The 20,068-nt window shown below is 32.6% G+C and overlaps 1 protein-coding gene across 2 annotated transcripts in view; it reads right to left on the reverse strand.

Annotated features, from left to right (window-relative positions):
- CRB1 (crumbs cell polarity complex component 1) overlaps positions 1 to 20,068 on the reverse strand; it is a 267,773-nt gene that overhangs the window by 108,983 nt on the left and 138,722 nt on the right. The window contains exons 3-5 of one of the 2 annotated variants that reach the window (XM_051998712.1): positions 13,118 to 13,310; positions 9,629 to 9,768; positions 2,246 to 2,428 (exon numbers count right to left, since the gene is read on the reverse strand). In XM_051998712.1, coding sequence (XP_051854672.1) covers positions 2,246 to 2,428; positions 9,629 to 9,768; positions 13,118 to 13,310 — 516 coding nt within the window. The remainder of the gene's footprint in view (positions 1 to 2,245; positions 2,429 to 9,628; positions 9,769 to 13,117; positions 13,311 to 20,068) is intronic. The other variant, XM_051998714.1, reaches the window with a different exon arrangement.

Here is a 20,068-nt window from a genome sequence, read left to right on the forward strand (position 1 = left end):
AGTATTATTCAGGTTGCCTGTTGCTCAGGCAAAAACAACCAACCACCTTTTGTGTAGTTCATTCCTGAAGAATCATCCTAGAAGTTTGGGAAAGCCTTACAATTCTATTATTTAAATAGATTGGTTTTTTTTAGTTATCTTTATAATTTTTCCAGTTGTTTTTACTAGATCATGGTTATCTTAATTTGTTTCTTCAACTAAATATTGGTAATTTTAGAGGTCTTCAATGGTGTATGTGTATGTGTGTGTGTGTGTGTGTGTGTGTGTGTACAGTGTGCAGAGGCAGGGGTTGGGAACATGATCAGCTACTTGGAATCAATTGGGTTTCCCAGGTAACAGAGGCAATGCTGTATTAAGGTTTTGCCCCTTTCAAATGCTGAGTGGCTACATTAACAGCTTATAAAGGGATGAAATCTTGAGTGGATCACACCCCAGAGTGCTCTATTCAGTAATATAAAGAGTGTGAAACTAGGAGTGGCCCATTCACACCTTGTAAAGGACTTACCCCTTTCAGACGTCAATGGACCAAGTCCCTGAAGGATTTAAAAAGCACAAGAGGCTCTAAGGAGAGTTAGTTGAGAAGGGAATTATTTCTGGCAGAGGCACAGATATGAAAAGAGCCTGCCTTGGAAGATGTATCTAGATCTTTCAAACACTCATTTGTCTTCTTTTTTGTATCTCTCTAGAGTACAATATAATGAGCAATGACGTCACAGTAGAGCTACCCACCTAGTAGGAGAAGCCGTGCCTAGAATAAAGCAGGTCCAACAATATCAGGTTAAAGTCAGGTTTGGCTGTAGAGAAGAGTAGTATTATATAATTTCCCAAGGACGTAGCATCTTTGCTGGATGTGTTGCTCATCTAGGTTCCCAGGGTCTGTTCCCTCTCCAAAACTTGGCTCAATCGTCAATTGCCAGGATTATGTCCTTAAATTGACAGCTGGCTCTTTTTGCTCCTTGAAATTGCTTACTCCCCTGAGTTAATACTTTCTTTATCTATGTCTATCTATACTGTGCTTCTCTGCTCCCTTAATTGTGCCTTGAATTAACAAATGCTTAAACTTCTTATTGGAATATCTCCTAATAATTGTGGAGTTTCCTTCTAAAGCCACATGACTGATAGAGGTAGGAGGGACATGGGTAAGGAGAGAAACTGCCATCCACTAAACTGTTCTCTGGTACAGACTGCTGCTGTCCTGCACAGCTGCTGAGGATTTTTAATATTTAAAGCCTTCAGAGGTATGGTTTATTCTTTTGCTCAGTCAATTCCACTGTTTCTTCCAACTCAATCTGAGAGGCATTCATAATTTTAAAGTGATTATTTGATATGATTAACATTTTACAATTAGTTTAATATGATTTTTTTCAACATTAAAATCTCATAATGTGTGACTACATTTGGTGCTTATATCATTTGAGTTGGAGGGCTGGGGTGATGGGGAGAATCCTTTATATAACTTATCTTTGTGCCTTGTCCTCATAGGGAAGCTGAATAAAATTAAGGCTTGAATGCTTTAAATAGTCAGCAAGGCACATTTCCAAAGAAAAGAGACATTTGTAGACATCATCAGCATCATTGCAAAAAAAAAAAAAAGGAAATGAAGCTCAACATATAGTGTTTGCATTTTGAATTTAACATGGGGGATCCAACTACTTGCAACTGACTGAAGTGATAGGAAGAGATAGTGACTTAGCATCCATTCCTTTACTACAAGCTACTAAGTTTCCGACTTCCATCTTCTCTTCTCAACTCCTCCCTCCTAGTTTCTTTGGGCTAGGGTAACAGGGACATTGCTCCCCCAAGCATCTTCAATCCTAAAGGATAGTAACACTGAGTCCCAGTTGTAACAGACAGTATCTCCAATGGAATAGTATCAGAATTTGATTCAAAATAACAGAACAATGCTATAGTTTGTTCTTATTTTTAAAGACATTCTTTCATAGTTTGAGATGTCAGTCTTCAAATCTGATGTGTCAAGCTGCAACACTTCCCTCCCCAAGACATCCCTTCCCCTTCCCCTCCAGTTTTGAAAATGTGAAAATTAGAGCTGCTAGTTTATTTATCATTTTCTTGTTTATAGTTTCTATTTTTTTAAAAAAAAGGTATTTTCCATGTCCACCAGGGGGACCCAATGCACTGCAGCAACATATTCAGGTCCACAGTTTTCATCACATCCCATGCTGGTTGGGGTAATCTGTTAGAATGTGTCAGAATAGCCTGGCTCCGATCATCCCTTTTCTCTTACCTGTGTATCCAGGTTGACAGTGACAAACATAACCTGTGGCATGCAGGTAGTTGAATTCAGAAGGCAACTCAGGGATTCTTCCATATTGGCTTGCCCAGGACCGCTCCACACATTCCCCAGTAGAGAGGCAGGGGTTACTGCTGCACTCGTTGATATCAATTTCACAGTTGGAGCCTGTGAACCCTGAAGCATAAAAATAATAAAAAATAATAATAACAAGCAAAAGCTGCTTACTTGAGTTCATGAACTCCAACATGTGCCTTAGGTAAGATCCTCTACTGTGTCTATCCATGCATACCATGAGAGAGGAATTATTTTCTATGCCAGAAAACAAATGCTTTCCTTAAATGCCATACCTTATGAAATGTTTAATAAGCAGCATTTGTGGTTTTGTTTCTCAAATTCCTCACTGAAAAAAATATCCATAGACAATACAATAAAGGATTAGCTTCACTTTGTTCAAGAGCCAGAGAGAGCAAGACCAGCCTTAGTCAGTGACCTCTCAAATATATAGCCTTCCCTAGGGTGTAAGATAGATGAAGTATTATTGCTGTCCATGTCCCTGTGCACTATCTTCATTTACTCTATAGAGCCATCAAAGCTTTTATACTATCCATTGTTTCATTGTGACCCAGGCAGCTGACTTGGGTTAGAAACCAGAAGTTTTCCATATATTTTTGTTATGGACCACATTGACAGTGTGTGAAGCGTTTAGTTCCCTTCTCAAAAAAAAAAAAGTTTTTAAATAATTGAAGGAAATGCTAAATTTTGGTTTAAAATTAGGGAAAATAAAGGTGTAATTTCTTTCCCAACCAACTTTATGCATCCCTTGAAATCTACTCTGCAAAATCTATCTAAAGCTCTGCTTGGTTTGAACTCTGTTGAAGATGATGCATCATCCAATATAAACTGATTATCTAAAATCTTGCTGTTGGCTCAGTAAAATTCCAGTTTCCTTAGCCTCCTTTCCCCTCTGATGGGAAGGCTGGAAGGTAGAGCAGTAGAATTCTAACTATTGTTTTCCTTAATTTTCTTCCTCCCTTCCTGCTTCCTTTTGTATGTTCCCCATTAGACTGTAAACTTCTAGAGAGTAGGTGATTCCTGAGATTTTAAACATTTGCATATTCTATGTTTAGTAAAGTGCCCAACACATAATACGGGCTTAATAAATGTTTACCTATTTGAACTGAATCATCTATGGGTTTTCCACTCCAGGTTAAGAACCTCTGTTCTAGAGAGTCTTTCCTCCCCTTAAAACAAGCCTGTGTTCTGTCTCATCTTTTTAGACAAGACAGAGACATTTAATACACTAATTCAAGATGAAAAACTAATGGCTAATTATGGCTTTGTTTGCTCTCTCATAGATCTAGAACTGGAAGGTATCCCAAAAGCCATGTATCTAGTCCAATCACCTCATTTTACAAATGAGGAAACTAACTTGTAAGGAAGTCAAGTGAAGCTGGCCAATACACACACACACACACACACACACACATATATATATATACACATATATATATATATATATATATATATATATATATATATATATATATATATATATATATATATATATATATATATATATATATATATATATATATATATATATATATATATATATATATATATATATATATATATATATATATATATATATATATATATATATATATATATATATATATATATATATATATATATATATATATATATATATATATATATATATATATATATATATATATATATATATATATATATATATATATATATATATATATATATATATATATATATATATATATATATATATATATATATATATATATATATATATATATATATATATATATATATATATATATATATATATATATATATATATATATATATATATATATATATATATATATATATATATATATATATATATATATATATATATATATATATATATATATATATATATATATATATATATATATATATATATATATATATATATATATATATATATATATATATATATATATATATATATATATATATATATATATATATATATATATATATATATATATATATATATATATATATATATATATATATATATATATATATATATATATATATATATATATATATATATATATATATATATATATATATATATATATATATATATATATATATATATATATATATATATATATATATATATATATATATATATATATATATATATATATATATATATATATATATATATATATATATATATATATATATATATATATATATATATATATATATATATATATATATATATATATATATATATATATATATATATATATATATATATATATATATATATATATATATATATATATATATATATATATATATATATATATATATATATATATATATATATATATATATATATATATATATATATATATATATATATATATATATATATATATATATATATATATATATATATATATATATATATATATATATATATATATATATATATATATATATATATATATATATATATATATATATATATATATATATATATATATATATATATATATATATATATATATATATATATATATATATATATATATATATATATATATATATATATATATATATATATATATATATATATATATATATATATATATATATATATATATATATATATATATATATATATATATATATATATATATATATATATATATATATATATATATATATATATATATATATATATATAGATTGGTTTTTTTTAGTTATCTTTATAATTTTTCCAGTTGTTTTTACTAGATCATGGTTATCTTAATTTGTTTCTTCAACTAAATATTGGTAATTTTAGAGGTCTTCAATGGTGTATGTGTATGTGTGTGTGTGTGTGTGTGTGTGTGTGTGTGTGTGTGTGTGTATGTGTATGTGTGATACACTGTACTCAATGAGGAATAATTTTTCCTTCCTTCCTTTTACATGTTACAACTCACAAATAGGGGTAAGAGCAAGGAACCAATTTAGAACTTTCACAAGTTTTTCCATGCCAACACACATATTATCTCATTCATATCCTGAGTATTACAACGGATCTGATTAATGGTCTTGCCACTTCTGTCCCCTCTGCTGGGGCCCCAAGAGGATTCTATATGCTGCTCACTTAAGCTGTGTTTATAAATAGACTCCTTCAAGCAGGGCTATGTTCAATATTTTTTAACAAGATTTTCTATAAACCCCTGTCCTGGCTTGACTCCCCCTGGGGCTCTGATATTATGTTTTGTGCTTTCTTACAACTCTAGTCATATTTGGGGAACAGTAAAACTTTTTAAAAATAGCTATTTAAGGTGTCTCACACTTCCTTTTAATTAATGTCTTAGCTGAATTCCACCTAATTGCCATTAAATTGTCACTATGGTTGATTCTCCCATCTTTGGTGATAAGGACTTTGGATTAGCAAGTGAAATATTGTTTCCTCCAATAGAATGGAATTTCACTTTACTTTTGCATCTCAGAATCAAGAACAGTACTCTGTGCACAATAGGCGTTTAATTAATGTCTTAGCTGAATTCCACCTAATTGCCATTAAATTGTCACTATGGTTGATTCTCCCATCTTTGGTGATAAGGACTTTGGATTAGCAAGTGAAATATTGTTTCCTCCAATAGAATGGAATTTCACTTTACTTTTGCATCTCAGAATCAAGAACAGTACTCTGTGCACAATAGGCGTTTAATTAATGTCTTAGCTGAATTCCACCTAATTGCCATTAAATTGTCACTATGGTTGATTCTCCCATCTTTGGTGATAAGGACTTTGGATTAGCAAGTGAAATATTGTTTCCTCCAATAGAATGGAATTTCACTTTACTTTTGCATCTCAGAATCAAGAACAGTACTCTGTGCACAATAGGCGTTTAATTAATGTCTTAGCTGAATTCCACCTAATTGCCATTAAATTGTCACTATGGTTGATTCTCCCATCTTTGGTGATAAGGACTTTGGATTAGCAAGTGAAATATTGTTTCCTCCAATAGAATGGAATTTCACTTTACTTTTGCATCTCAGAATCAAGAACAGTACTCTGTGCACAATAGGCGTTTAATTAATGTCTTAGCTGAATTCCACCTAATTGCCATTAAATTGTCACTATGGTTGATTCTCCCATCTTTGGTGATAAGGACTTTGGATTAGCAAGTGAAATATTGTTTCCTCCAATAGAATGGAATTTCACTTTACTTTTGCATCTCAGAATCAAGAACAGTACTCTGTGCACAATAGGCGTTTAATTAATGTCTTAGCTGAATTCCACCTAATTGCCATTAAATTGTCACTATGGTTGATTCTCCCATCTTTGGTGATAAGGACTTTGGATTAGCAAGTGAAATATTGTTTCCTCCAATAGAATGGAATTTCACTTTACTTTTGCATCTCAGAATCAAGAACAGTACTCTGTGCACAATAGGCGTTTAATTAATGTCTTAGCTGAATTCCACCTAATTGCCATTAAATTGTCACTATGGTTGATTCTCCCATCTTTGGTGATAAGGACTTTGGATTAGCAAGTGAAATATTGTTTCCTCCAATAGAATGGAATTTCACTTTACTTTTGCATCTCAGAATCAAGAACAGTACTCTGTGCACAATAGGCGTTTAATTAATGTCTATGTTTGATGGCATGGATTGGATAGTGACCAATGTGGGGAAAGGCTTCTTTGTTCAATTCAAAGAGAACTAGGGAACTTCTAGATGAAATTTTCTAACTATATGCATTATCTGAATGCAAAATCAAACATGTAAACACTCACTATTTGTTGAGCACTATACTAAGTGCTGAGGCTACAAAGACAAAAATGAAACTACCTGCCCTCAGGGAATTTACCTTGTATTTTTGTATATCTATGTTCCCTTTTCAAATAAACTACAAGTCTATGGATGGCAAGCTCTGTCATACATCTGACACCCAGAATAGTTCCCTTCTCGCAGTAGGTGTGTGAAATCCTTGTTTGTTAATATGATGATTATGATTTGAACCACCTTATAAGTGTCAAGTCTGATTCACCTGAGCTACCACAGGATATCAGACATATCCTAAATTTTCTAACAAAAATGAAGATAAAGATGGACTATGTTGATAAATAAGCCCATAGAGCATTTTCATACTTCATTTGAGTCATTTCATTTAAGAGAAAATCTCTTAACTTAGTATAAAACTAATCCAAGAGCCCTTTAACCCCAGTGTAATTAGTATTATATCTTAAATTGGAATGGACTTAAAAACCCAAGGAGTTGAGCCTATATATGGAACATAAATTCCTTCTAGAGCATTCTTACAAGTCATTAGCCAACCTCCATTTGAAGATATTCAATGCTAGAAAACTCACTACCTATCAAATTAAGTCTTCTGATTTTTAGTCAGTTCTAATTGTTAGAGGGAGCAAAAGTAGAAGGCTGGAAAATTTATCACCAGCACCTGAATAATCAAAAGTTGGTGATATCTTTTTATCTGGGCTTAAAGAAAAAGGAATTCTATAATCCAATAATCTTTCCTTTTATCATTACCATTCTGGATGTTTTAAAGCAAAATTTATAGTACAGTTGTTGTTTTTTGGGGGATAAGCTTTGTAATTAAATATGATACATATGAATTACCATATATGCAACTGTAGTTTTTCTGTTTCTATTTATTTATTCCCTTAACACTCAAGTATATGCACGAATGTATGGAAAAAATATTTATAAAGCACTTAGAAATGTGTAGTAAGTTCCTTGCCATATGTTGAAGATGCAAATACCAAAAAAAAAAAAAAAAAAAAAAAGCAAGAGAGTTTTCACTCTTGAGGAGTTTATATTCTAATAAGGAAAAGTGATGTATGCATTCTAATGGGAGATTGTTAGTTATATGATAGTGAGTGGTGTAACTGGGTAATGGATTGTCACACCTTTTTCAGAAATGATAGTGTGAATTTGAATATTGTTCCCAGAACAAGGGGTACAAGGGAGATGAAAAAGTGTACAGTAGGAAGATGGTCAGGGTATAGTGTGGTAGCTGTAAGATCAGCTAACAAAAATGAATTCTCACCAATCAGTAGAACAATACCTGGTAGGAGCTAGTGAATCTAGTGGGAAACAGGAATATGGAGTGTGAGGGGTCTAGAACTTACTAAAGATAGAGTAAAAGAACTGGCTAAAATTGGTAAATAGAAAATTAGAGAATATAAGAGCAGTTAGGTACCTTCGCAAACCCATACAAAAAAGAAATCCTCACTATAACATGATTCTCCCCCAATAAGCAGCTGTCCAGCTTTTTTTGAAGACCTTGCAGGAAAGGAAGCCCTCTTGAGGCATCCCCTCCACTTTGGGGCAACTCTAATTGTTCAAAAGTTTTACCTGCTGTCAGATAAATCAAACTTAAATTAACCTCTTTGTGCCTTCTAACCATTTCTCCTGATTTTGCTCTTTGGGAAAAACTGAATAACCCTAATTCCTCACTACATGTCAATTATTTAGAGACTTTAAAGACCTTGAGTCTTCTCTTCCTCAAACTAAACAAAAACCAAATCTTTTAAGATGACTCAGCAAATTTGTGAATAGCATCCTATTTGTCTATTTTTTTTATATGTATATTTTCCCACAAGAGTTCATCCTACATCTGCAGTCTAATGAAGAAACCTATAGTTGTTGACAGAAATTGAATCCCTTAGGCAAATTGTTCAGTCTCTCTGAGCCTTAGTGAACATATCTATGAAGTAAAGATGATATACTAGCAAAGCCTATCTGTGAGAAAAGTCATCTGGAAAATTCACAGCACTATTTAGTTTGGATGATTATTGTGATTTGTATTAACATTGAAAATATCATGGAGACAAGATCTATCTACTATTTTTGATCTCTCCCCCTATAACTATCTGGTTCCATGGGTACTGCATGAGCATTTATGACTGACTGGTTGACTAATCAACCTATTTGGAATTTCCCTGGATTTCAATGTTCTCCAGTGGATTTCTGTGAAATCTATGTGTCTGAGGGAACAAAACAAAAGGAGAAATAGCAGATGCTATGGAAATCATATTCCTTTAAGATATATTGACTTCGCCCATTAATATTTTCTATCATCTCTCATATTTGGGCTGAGCATTTAACCTTTTTAAGCACAAAACCTCATCAAGCATCGTGTCCATGAGATCACTGAATAAATATTATTTGATTAGGGATGAAAATTGAAAGCAGGAATTGGTACCAGGCCATTATAAGAGAGATATTAGCTTTCTATTTGCTGAAAATTCATAGCAGAGAAACCAATTTGTAGAGAAGGGGAGTGAGGAGTTTGAACACTTACCTGGCCAGCAGTGGCAAATGTATGTGTCATCAAGCGCCTCACAAGTGCCATTATGATGACAGGGTTGTGACCAGCATACAGACATTAAGGTCTCACAGTGCTTGCCTGTGAATCCACTACCAGCACAGTCGCACCTGTAACTAAAGGATGAAAATGAAATTTCTGTGTCATTATCTAATCAAAGTCAAATTAACTCTCTTCAGTGCTCAGCCAGAACTACGGGCCCATTTTTATTAGCTTCAGTCAATCCTAGTACAATTATTCATTACAGACCTGGGAACATTTCATAGGGTGGTTTCCTGATAGCACATATTAAAATTAAAAGTGCATCTTTCTACCTACTTTCTAGATATAGGACATGTTAAATCAAAAGACATTTGTGCAAGCTTGTTTATCTGAATCTAAATTTCAGGTAAGGACAAATATTGTAGATAAGTTTACCTCAGACGTAGGAAAATATAATCTGGAATTGTTTTTTTTTTTTTTTTTTCCAAAGTGTCTTCAAGAAAACCTGAATTGGCTGAGAATCACATTGTTGCTACTTATCATCACTACATTTCTTACAAATGTTTTGGAAGGGCTAGTGTTCATCCTTAGGAAGCATCTACAAAACACTCAAACATCTGGAAGTTTTGTCTACAGAATGCCAAATGTCCAGATGTTCAGCATTGTGTATATAAAACATCCATATGACTGGATTTTTTCACTTTTCAGTCAGATTTTTGGCACCTTCTAGAAATAACTTTTGATTCACACCTAGAAGAACCTCTAACATTGTTTATCAAAATCTTTTGGGTCTGTGTCATTGAATTGAAAACTGGGTGCAGTGACAGCAAATTTTCCAAAGTGTGAATTTGATGTCACAATAAACATCTCTGAGATATTAAACACCTTTTTCAAAATTTTAATTTAAAAGTGAGCTAGCAAATGAAACAAAGCACAAGATAGCTTGAAGAACAAATAATCTTTGGAGAAAGTGTCTTTCTTTGAAGAAGAAAAAGTGTCTTTCACTAGAAAAAGCACTGGTTTTTGAATTTGGAGTCAAGAAAATTTGGGCTGAAATCCTTCTTCTGAGATGTATTATTTATGTGACCTTTGGCAAGTCACTTAACTTGCCTCAGTTTCCTCAGCTGCTAAGTGGGGATAATAATAATCTCTACCTCATAAGGTTATTCAGAGTCAAATGAGAGAGCATATGTAAAGACTTAAAAGAGCAATGTAAATGCCAGCTGTCATTTTAATGGGAAGCAAGATTATAAGACTTGAATAAAAGGTGGTAATTGTATGTGATTAGCATGTGGACATCCAGTCATTGTGAAAGAAGCAGGGTGTTTGAACTGTGTGAAACTCCTGAATATCCACCAAGCCAAAGTGCAGATAAAAGGAAGGGTTGGGAGCATCCAGTATAAGTCTAGTACAAAGAGAGCAATAGCAAAGAGTCTGTGTCACAGGATGAGCAGGGACAAATATTTCTTTAGTTCTGTACTTTATATCAATCTGGGTGACCTATCTGAATCCCTCCTTCCTGCCTTCAAACACATCCCATTGGAGGCTGTCTCTAGTAGGGCTCTGGAATCTGAGTGAACTCCAGTATTATTGCTTCCAGATCAGATTATCTATGATTTTATGCCAGAAATTGAAATTCATGAAAGACTTTGTCTCCATGGACCTAATGTACTTATTATTAATATTCTGTATTAGAGTTATTGGTATAGTGTATTAGAGAAGAGAGAAAGTATATATATATATATATATATATATATATCCACATCCAGATATATGTGATTATAATATATATATATATGTATGTATGTGTGGTTTATGTATATATTGTAGTTGTATGGATGGATGGATTGAGAAATTATATTTCCATGTATTTGATCATAGAGATGAGAAGGAATCACTGGAGCTCATTGAGCATGAAGTAATATAGTTAGGATCCATGCTTTAGAAAAATGACTTTGATAGCTAAATGAAACATAGATTGGAGGGGAGAGAGACTTGATGCTAGGAGACTAGTTGGAAGTCTATTGAAATAGCCCATGGAAGAAGTGATAAGGACTTGAACAGAAGGGCGGCTTTATGATTATTGGAAGAGGACCGATTCAAGAGATATTGTGAGGGTAGAAATGATAAGATTTGACAATGCACTGGATATACAGTGTGAATGTTAATGAGTATGCAAGGATGACACTGTAGTTGACTAGGGGGATGAGATACCTATGGGACATCCACTTTAAGCTGGTGATATAGGAATATAGTTAATTAGAAAGATTAGGAATGGCTATATAAATCTGGGAATAATCTACATCAGGATAGGGAATCATTTTTCTGCCAATGGCCATTTGGATATTTAAAGTATCGTTCATGGGCCAAACAAAACTCAAGCAGCAGGAGTTTGTTATATCTAGCTTTCAGCTCATGATCATTTGTGGTTGCCTTAGCAAATGATTTCATGGGCCTTATGTGCTCTGAAGGTCAGACATTCTCTATCCTGATATACATGAAGATGATCAGCAAATCCTCAGGAGCTGATGAGGTCATCAATTACAATAGTATGCAGAAAAGGAAAAGAGGGCCAAGAATAAAGTCTTGAGGGATACCCAGTTAATAAATATAACATATGTGAAGAACCAGTAAAAGAAATTCAGGAGTAGTCATCACATTCTGTAACACATTCTAAATGGAAATTTAATCAATTAATTAATTAAACCTCAATATTAAAGATTAAATATTAATTTATTTATAAATAATTAAGTTAAATATTAAAGATTTTATGATTTAAAAATTAGAAAAGATATTTTTCATAGCTATGCATAGGAGATGTGTTCTTTATTATTATTTATTGAAGGCAATTGGGGCTAATTGATTTGCCCAGGATCACATAGCTAGTAAATGTCTGAGTTCAAATTTGAATTCAGATCCTCTTGACTCCAAGTCCAATGCTTTATCCATTGCAGCTCTACCTACCTGCCCCTAGGAGATGTATTCTTAACCAAACAAGGAATAGAGGCATTTAGGAATTATAAACTGATAACTTTGATTACAACAAATTGAAAAAATTCTACACAAACATAATTGATACACCTAATATATAAAGAGAGATGGCAGAGTGATTACACATTTATACCAAATTTCTTTGGTAAGGGCTTGTGGTATTTGAACTACATAAACTCTATATAAAAGAAACACACACACATGTTTATATGTATATGGAATTTAAATTACTTGCCCAAGGTCATTCATATAGTAAGTTTAGTAAGAGCTAGAGCCACCTTTCTTTCCACTGTACCATACTACTTCCAATTCAATAAACATTAATTAAATGCTTTATATATGCCCCTTAAATTGAATTGAATTTTTGGCCACTTAGAAATATGTATACTGAGCTCTGAGTAGATATTAGGATATTTTATGCCCACCTACATGGGACCACTTGTTCATCAAGCACATTTTGAGACATTCACCCTATTGCAGATAAGGACATACCTATTAAGACCATCAATGCACTGCCCATTAAGGCATGGATTGCTGATACAGTCATTGGTGTTGACTTCACAGTGTTCACCAATGAATCCAAAGGTACAGTCACAGGAATAGTGCCCCACAGAATCCTGACAAGTACCACCATTTAGGCAAGGTTGTGACATACACTCATCAATTTCCGATTCACAGTTTGGACCTTTAAAAAATCAACAAAGGAAAATAAAAGTTTAACAAGATTTCATGGTGATGTTGTATTTATGAGAATTTTTGTCAAGTATCATCAGTTACCCAAAATAATTTTCCTCTTTAATTGTAATTGATATTAACTTTCAGGCATGCACATGGGAAATCATTGGAACAGCAAAACATCTGTCATTCACAAAGAATAATTGCATTAAGCAGTCTCTAACTTTGTATTAGGAGGGAAGCAAACCATGTAATTCTGAGAATGATGCCATTAGTAATGAAATTTTTAAAGCAATGATATGATGTTTACTGTTTAAGAAACCTGAAAAAGTGGTTAGCATTCAGGAAAAAGTTATTTTGAAATCACTTTATTCTGTGTTATTCATTTGCTCGAGCAGCATTTACTGAACACCTATAATGTACAAGTCTTCTTTAAGGCTTTAGCTTTGTTTTTCCAATGGCAGATCTCTATTGTATTGTGAAATAGCTCACTTTTCCATCAGAAAAAAATACCTTGTATACTTCATATTTCACTATAAATTGTTATAATTGGTAGCACCAAGTTATTACCTCACTTTAAGTAAACCCTAAACCAAAATTCAAATCAATATGAGAAATAAAGGAAGGAGATTATTATTCATATACAAAAGAATCACACTGCATAGGCTAGTACTCATTCATTTAAAAAAGAAATTTTTAAGCAATCAAAACAAAATTTGATTTGCAAAAATTGAGTTTATGTATAAGTTTTCCCCAAGTAAATGGATCCAGGTATAGAGGTCCATGAAAATGTAGTCTCTGCTTTTCATTCTATATAGAAATTGAGGCCCTCAGAAGGAAACAATTTGTCCATGCAGGTACTCTTTAGCAAAATAAGGATTCAAAGTCCTCTGAATCCAAATTCAGTGTTTCTTCATTAAACAACTTCCCTTCATTTTTATTTCTATAGGAAGTATAAGGAAATCTGAAATATTAATGTTTGTCATTGATTTATTTTCATTAACAAAACAGAATAATTGAAAACTACTCCAGGTTGTAAATGGAGTAGGTCAATGCTACCTGAGAAGGTGCCAGATTAATAGATTAATAGATCTTTACCTTTGTTTATCTGTAACTATATTTATATAATCAGTCTCTATATCTATGGTTATAAGAGACAAACAGAAATAACATTATGTTTAAAAGCATATAGATGATGAAACATATCAACAATATATATGTATATATGTGTATACACACACACGCACACATACACACACACACACACACACACACACACACACACATACACACACACGTGAAGTCCGGGTTAGCTCCCTGTTGATCTCAGGATCAGCCAGAGGCAGGATCAGCAAAAGTCCTTGGTCTTTAGGGGGAGAAGTAAAGGAGATGGATGAAACTGTCACAAGCTCTCCACCAACCTCCCTTCTCCTCCTCCTCCTCCAAAGTGACTCTGGCTTGTCTCATTCCACCTCCTAATCCCTTTTCCAATTCTCTGTATGCACCAAAAGATCGAGTCAGCACGGGATAGTGGGAAGGGCCATTTTCCAAGCATATGCTAATAGAGTATTGGCCAATAGGTAATTAGCCTTAAGTGCTCAGTTGTCTGATTCCAGTGCACCTATTCAGAATTTCAGCCCTTTACACACATCTCAAATCTCATATCTCAAATAACATAGCAAGAAAAATACTTGGATGAAAATCTGACCAATATGATTAAAAAAACTTAAGTGTATGAGAAAATTATAAGAACAATTCCTATTTTAAAACTGGTTATGTTGAAAAATAAGCAAGAAAGAAATTATGGATTTCAACATAATGTTGGAAAAACTAAATTCAATAAATTTATGATTATAGTGGAATGGCAGTCTTAAAAACAGTAATTTTTTCAGGGTCAAATTAATATTGGTCATTATCAGGGTAAGATATTACACAGTACTAAGCTATTAAATACTAAAATTTTAAAACCTAGAAAAGTAGAAGTGGAATAGGTGATATAAGCAAGCACATATTCTGATATTCTAAAACTCTGGAATACAAACTTTTGTGGAAGGAGTTTGGGACCTAGGTAAGGAAGACCTGTGTTCAAATCCTATCTCCACATTTATTATATGACTCAGGATAAGTCACTTAGCTACCGTCTGTTTTGGTTTCCTTATCTGTAAAATGGGGATAATAGCATCTAACTTCGAAGATTGTTTTGAGAATCAAACAAAATAATATCTATAAATTATTCCACATATGATAAATGTAAGCTATTAGGATAATAACAATTTGTATAACTAAAGAAAGAAACAAGAATTTTGAATTATTAAAGAATTTTGTTTCATAGTTATCTGTGATGGTATTTTCTACAACCAAAGATTGTAGGGTTTTCAAGGTAATTTAATTCCCTCAAAAGGCAAATTCTATTTTTGTCTTTATACCTCCAGTGCTAAGAACATATTAAGAATTTTTAAATGCCCATTTAATTGATTTATCTAAATTATGGACTTGCCATGGTCCTTAATTCACAACAATTATTTAAAAAATGTTTGTTATTAAATTTAACATGTACATCGACTATGTGCAAGGCATATGTTAAGTACTGAGGATTCAGAATGAAAATGAAGACAGACTTTGATTTTAGAAAACTTACATTTCGGAGAGGGGAAAAAGGAATTTATTAAACTAATTTATTTATTAAAATTTAAAAAGACATTTATTAAACTCTGAGGCAAAAACCATGCTAAGAGCTAGGGAAACAAATTCAAAAGCAAGATACCCCCTGCCCTCAAGAAGCTCACACTCTAATAAAGAGAGATAAAATATATGGTGAAAACTGAAAAGGAAATGATGTTTTTGTTTTGGCAAATTGGGTGGAACAAGCCATTTTCAGAAGCAATGACAGCTTTATTTTGATTATAATTCTAAAAGTAAACAGTAGAAAAAGAAGAGGATAGGTTAGGTAATATGTGAGATATGATAAAAAAAAAGGGTTGTGATGAATACAAATAGAAATTCAGAGATGAGTGATGCAGTTCTTCCTTAGCATAGTGTCCAGAGATCTAGTTTGGAAAATGAAGCAGAAGCAATAAAGGAAAATATGTATACAAATAAATAATTATGAGATATTTTGAGGAGATACATATATACCAAGAAAGTAAATACAAGATAATTTGAGGAAATAGAGAATGTTAAAAAAATTGGGGATATCAAAAATATTTCATAAAGGAGTTATCAGAGATAAGGGGAAAGTATATTCCTGGCACAAGGATATAGATATGTAAATGCATGGAGCTGGGAGATGAATGCCATATAAATGTTTAGAAATATAAAAGATGAAGGCTGAATTCTGGGAACTTTTACTAGTCCAGTTTTGTTACAATACAGAAAGTATGAAATGAAGTAAACTGGAAAAGTCTGTAAAAGAAGGCTATAGCCAAACTGCTGAGGAATTTGTATTATATCCTGGAGGCAATAAGAAGTCACTGAAGACTATTATTCCTCTTTCCAACATAGCTTTCTGGAGTACTTTTATGCACATTATGATATTTAATTGTGGATTTGGGGGATTTTATGGGCACTTATTTACTTTAAATGGATGAATACATAAAACTATGCACTAGTGGTTAAAATCTTGCTAGCAGCACTTCTGTAAATTTCATCTTTCAGAATTTAAATTTATATATTCACTTGAGGTTCAATTCAACCTGAGCCCTGCAGGAAAATACTTCCATATGTTTTTTAAAAACAAGAACACAACTGGATCAGCATTTAAAAAAAGAAAGAAAAAAAACTATTGATCTTTTTCTAATGCTATAGTTCAAACACGGTGGTTTTCAAATAATCCTTCAGTTCATTACACAAGGATGTTTCTTGGTAATATGAAACACAACTTCAAATTAAACCACTTGCTTTCCTAGTGGTGATTTTTCTTTGTATGACTCTTAATAATTGTTCAGTGACAGAACTCATAATTCAGCTTCTGTACCTGTTAATTGCTACTGCTACTGATAGGGGCCAAGGTAATTTAGATTGTGGCTGTGATACAAATATCCAGATGAAAAAAGTTCAGTCAATAATCCAGATGTTTCCAAGTCTCCAGATGTTGGTCTCTGGGATATTTGGATTGTCTGAATGATTTTTCTGGGTAATGTTATATCCATACATTTTCTATTATGTAGATATTGCCATTAAAATACTCACAGTAAAATCTACATTCACAAAATAATTGAGTCATTTAATTTTTGAGCATTCCAAAGATGAAATAACAAAATCTTCTCCAGAATAGTTATTCTTTTGTAACATGACACCATTTCCTTTAAGTTATCTTTAAAAAAAAAATTACTGTAGACATGTAAATTGAATGCAGGTACAATGAGTGAGCAGTCCTTCTGTAGCTCCCCTAAGAATTCGTTATAATTGTAAAACATGTTCACAGAACTATATTGAGCAACCATAAATCTGTTAGAGCTTGTTAACAGCTCATTACAAAAACAAAAAGCCATGTGACAGAAACAAACATAGGATTCTAGGGACTCAGTTATACCAGAAAGAAAAGCTGTGTGTGTGTGTGTGTGTGTGTGTGTGTGTGTGTGTGTGTGTGTGTGTGACAGAGACAGAGACAGACAGAGACAGAGACAGAGACAGAGACACAGAGAGAGACAGAGAGACAGAGACAGAGAGAGAGAGAGAGAGAGAGAAACAGAGAGACAGAGAGAGACACACAGAGAGAGACAGAGAGAGAAACAGAGAGAGAGACAGAGAGACAGAGAGACAGAAAGAGACAGAGAGACAGACAGAGAGAGACAGAGAGACAGACAGAGAGAGAGAGACAGAGAGAGAGACCCACATACACACAAATACACACATCCTCCTTCTGACCTAGTAAGCCTTTAAATATATGATTAAGTCTACAATTATACCCATAATTCCTTTATCCAGAAAATCAGTCACTTAAGAATTTAATGTACTTTTAAGCAGAATTTTCCCAGGATTAAAAGGAGATACAGAATAGGACTATAGCACAAGCAGGAAAGTTGAAAGCCATTGATTCTTCAGGATAAATCATTATTCTTTTTTCTTAGGCCACATTTCCAAAGCAGAGGCATGTGATAAAAATGAAGAACAACAAACAGTGGGAATGCAGAAAGTGGTATAGTATGGATCTAATACTCAAATCACTTAAAAGGGTAATAATTAGGCACTAGATAATGCTCATAATTAGCATATATTATACATAGATCAGTCAACAACTGATCACAGATGGTTTGTGTGAGGCACTAAGTAAGGGAGTGTAAACTAAAAGTTCCTAACATTGTTAATGATATTGGCAAAAACAAAAACAAAAAAACTCCCCAAAACCCCCAAAAACTAGTATTCCAAAGAAAGGAGACTATTGATGAGCTCTCTGTTATAGGCTTGACTTGGACAGTTTTATAATTTTGCACCTGGAAGAGTCTAGATGAAATTATAGTCAGAATACATTTTAATTAAATTCAGTAAGTAACTATTTAGTACCTACAATGTAAAAGAATTGGACAAGGAATTTTATATTTACAGTCTTATTATGGTTTAGCATTGAGCTTTTATCTTCCTGCATGTAACTCATTCCGAAACATTCTCATTTTGTACCTTGGATAAAAATTGAAATTTAGTTTTCATAAATTGTCAGATAATATTTTCAGAAGTTCTTTTCTCATTGTTTTAGATTATAAAACATTACTGTCTCCAGAAAGTGAAAAAAAAAAAAAACTAATAATTTACCTTAGCTAAGGTAAAGTTGAGAGTACAAAGGGTAAGGAAGTAACTGATGGGATTTATAGTGGATAATCCTCATGTTTCAAGCTCCATATAACTTGCTGGAGTATTCTCCCCTCTAACAAGATAATATGGCAATTTCCTACTTCTCTTGACACTATCTGCCTTCCTTCATCACTTCCTTCTTCCCTCTCTTACTTCTGGCAGGGAGGGTAGAAGGAGAAAAAAAAAAAGGAAGGAGAACAGAAGGGGAAGAAGGAAATGAGAAAGGAAAGAGGAAGGGAAGGGAGAAGACTAAAAGAGGACAGAAAGGAGAAGAGAAGAATAATAGAAGGGAAGAATAAGAGAAGAAGGAAAGGGAATGAGATATGGAAGGGAGAGGGGAATGAACAATTAAAGAAGTAAATAAATAAACATACATAAAGCTGAGTGCATAGTATAAACTCTCTCTGAAGGGATACACAGAAGCATAATTCTGCATTCAAGAAGTTTACAATTTAGTAGATAAACTTAGCATAGAATTAATGACAAGATGATGGAATATGACAAATGCTATTAAAATGAAAAATAGAAAATGGCATATAATTAAGGATCATAGATTTAGAGCTAGGAGTTTGGAAGAAGGATTCTCTAGTGAAGGATATTTCATAGAAAGCAGGCATGGAAGCTGCAACGTGTAGGTCACAGTGGTTCTTAAACTTTTGTTCTCAGTATCTTCATGTTGTTAAAAAACTATTGAGGATCTGTTCAAAGAATTTTTGTTCACATGGGTTATATTTATAAGCTATTTACTATATTAGAAATAAAAAATGATTTTGAATTTGTAGACTCGCTAAAAGGGTTTCAGAGACCCCAACAATTCTTTGGAATACACTTTCAGGACCACTGGTGTAGAATATCCTCAGGGAGTAACAAATAGTCCAAGGAATGAAAGAATTGGGACATACCACAGACTTTCTTCTGAGTTCTAATCTAACTACATCAACTGCCTATAGGACGTTTAACTAGATAACTTATAATCATCTC

Source organism: Antechinus flavipes, chromosome 4 (assembly GCF_016432865.1).
Source record: "Antechinus flavipes isolate AdamAnt ecotype Samford, QLD, Australia chromosome 4, AdamAnt_v2, whole genome shotgun sequence".
Classification (NCBI taxonomy): Eukaryota; Metazoa; Chordata; class Mammalia; order Dasyuromorphia; family Dasyuridae; genus Antechinus; species Antechinus flavipes.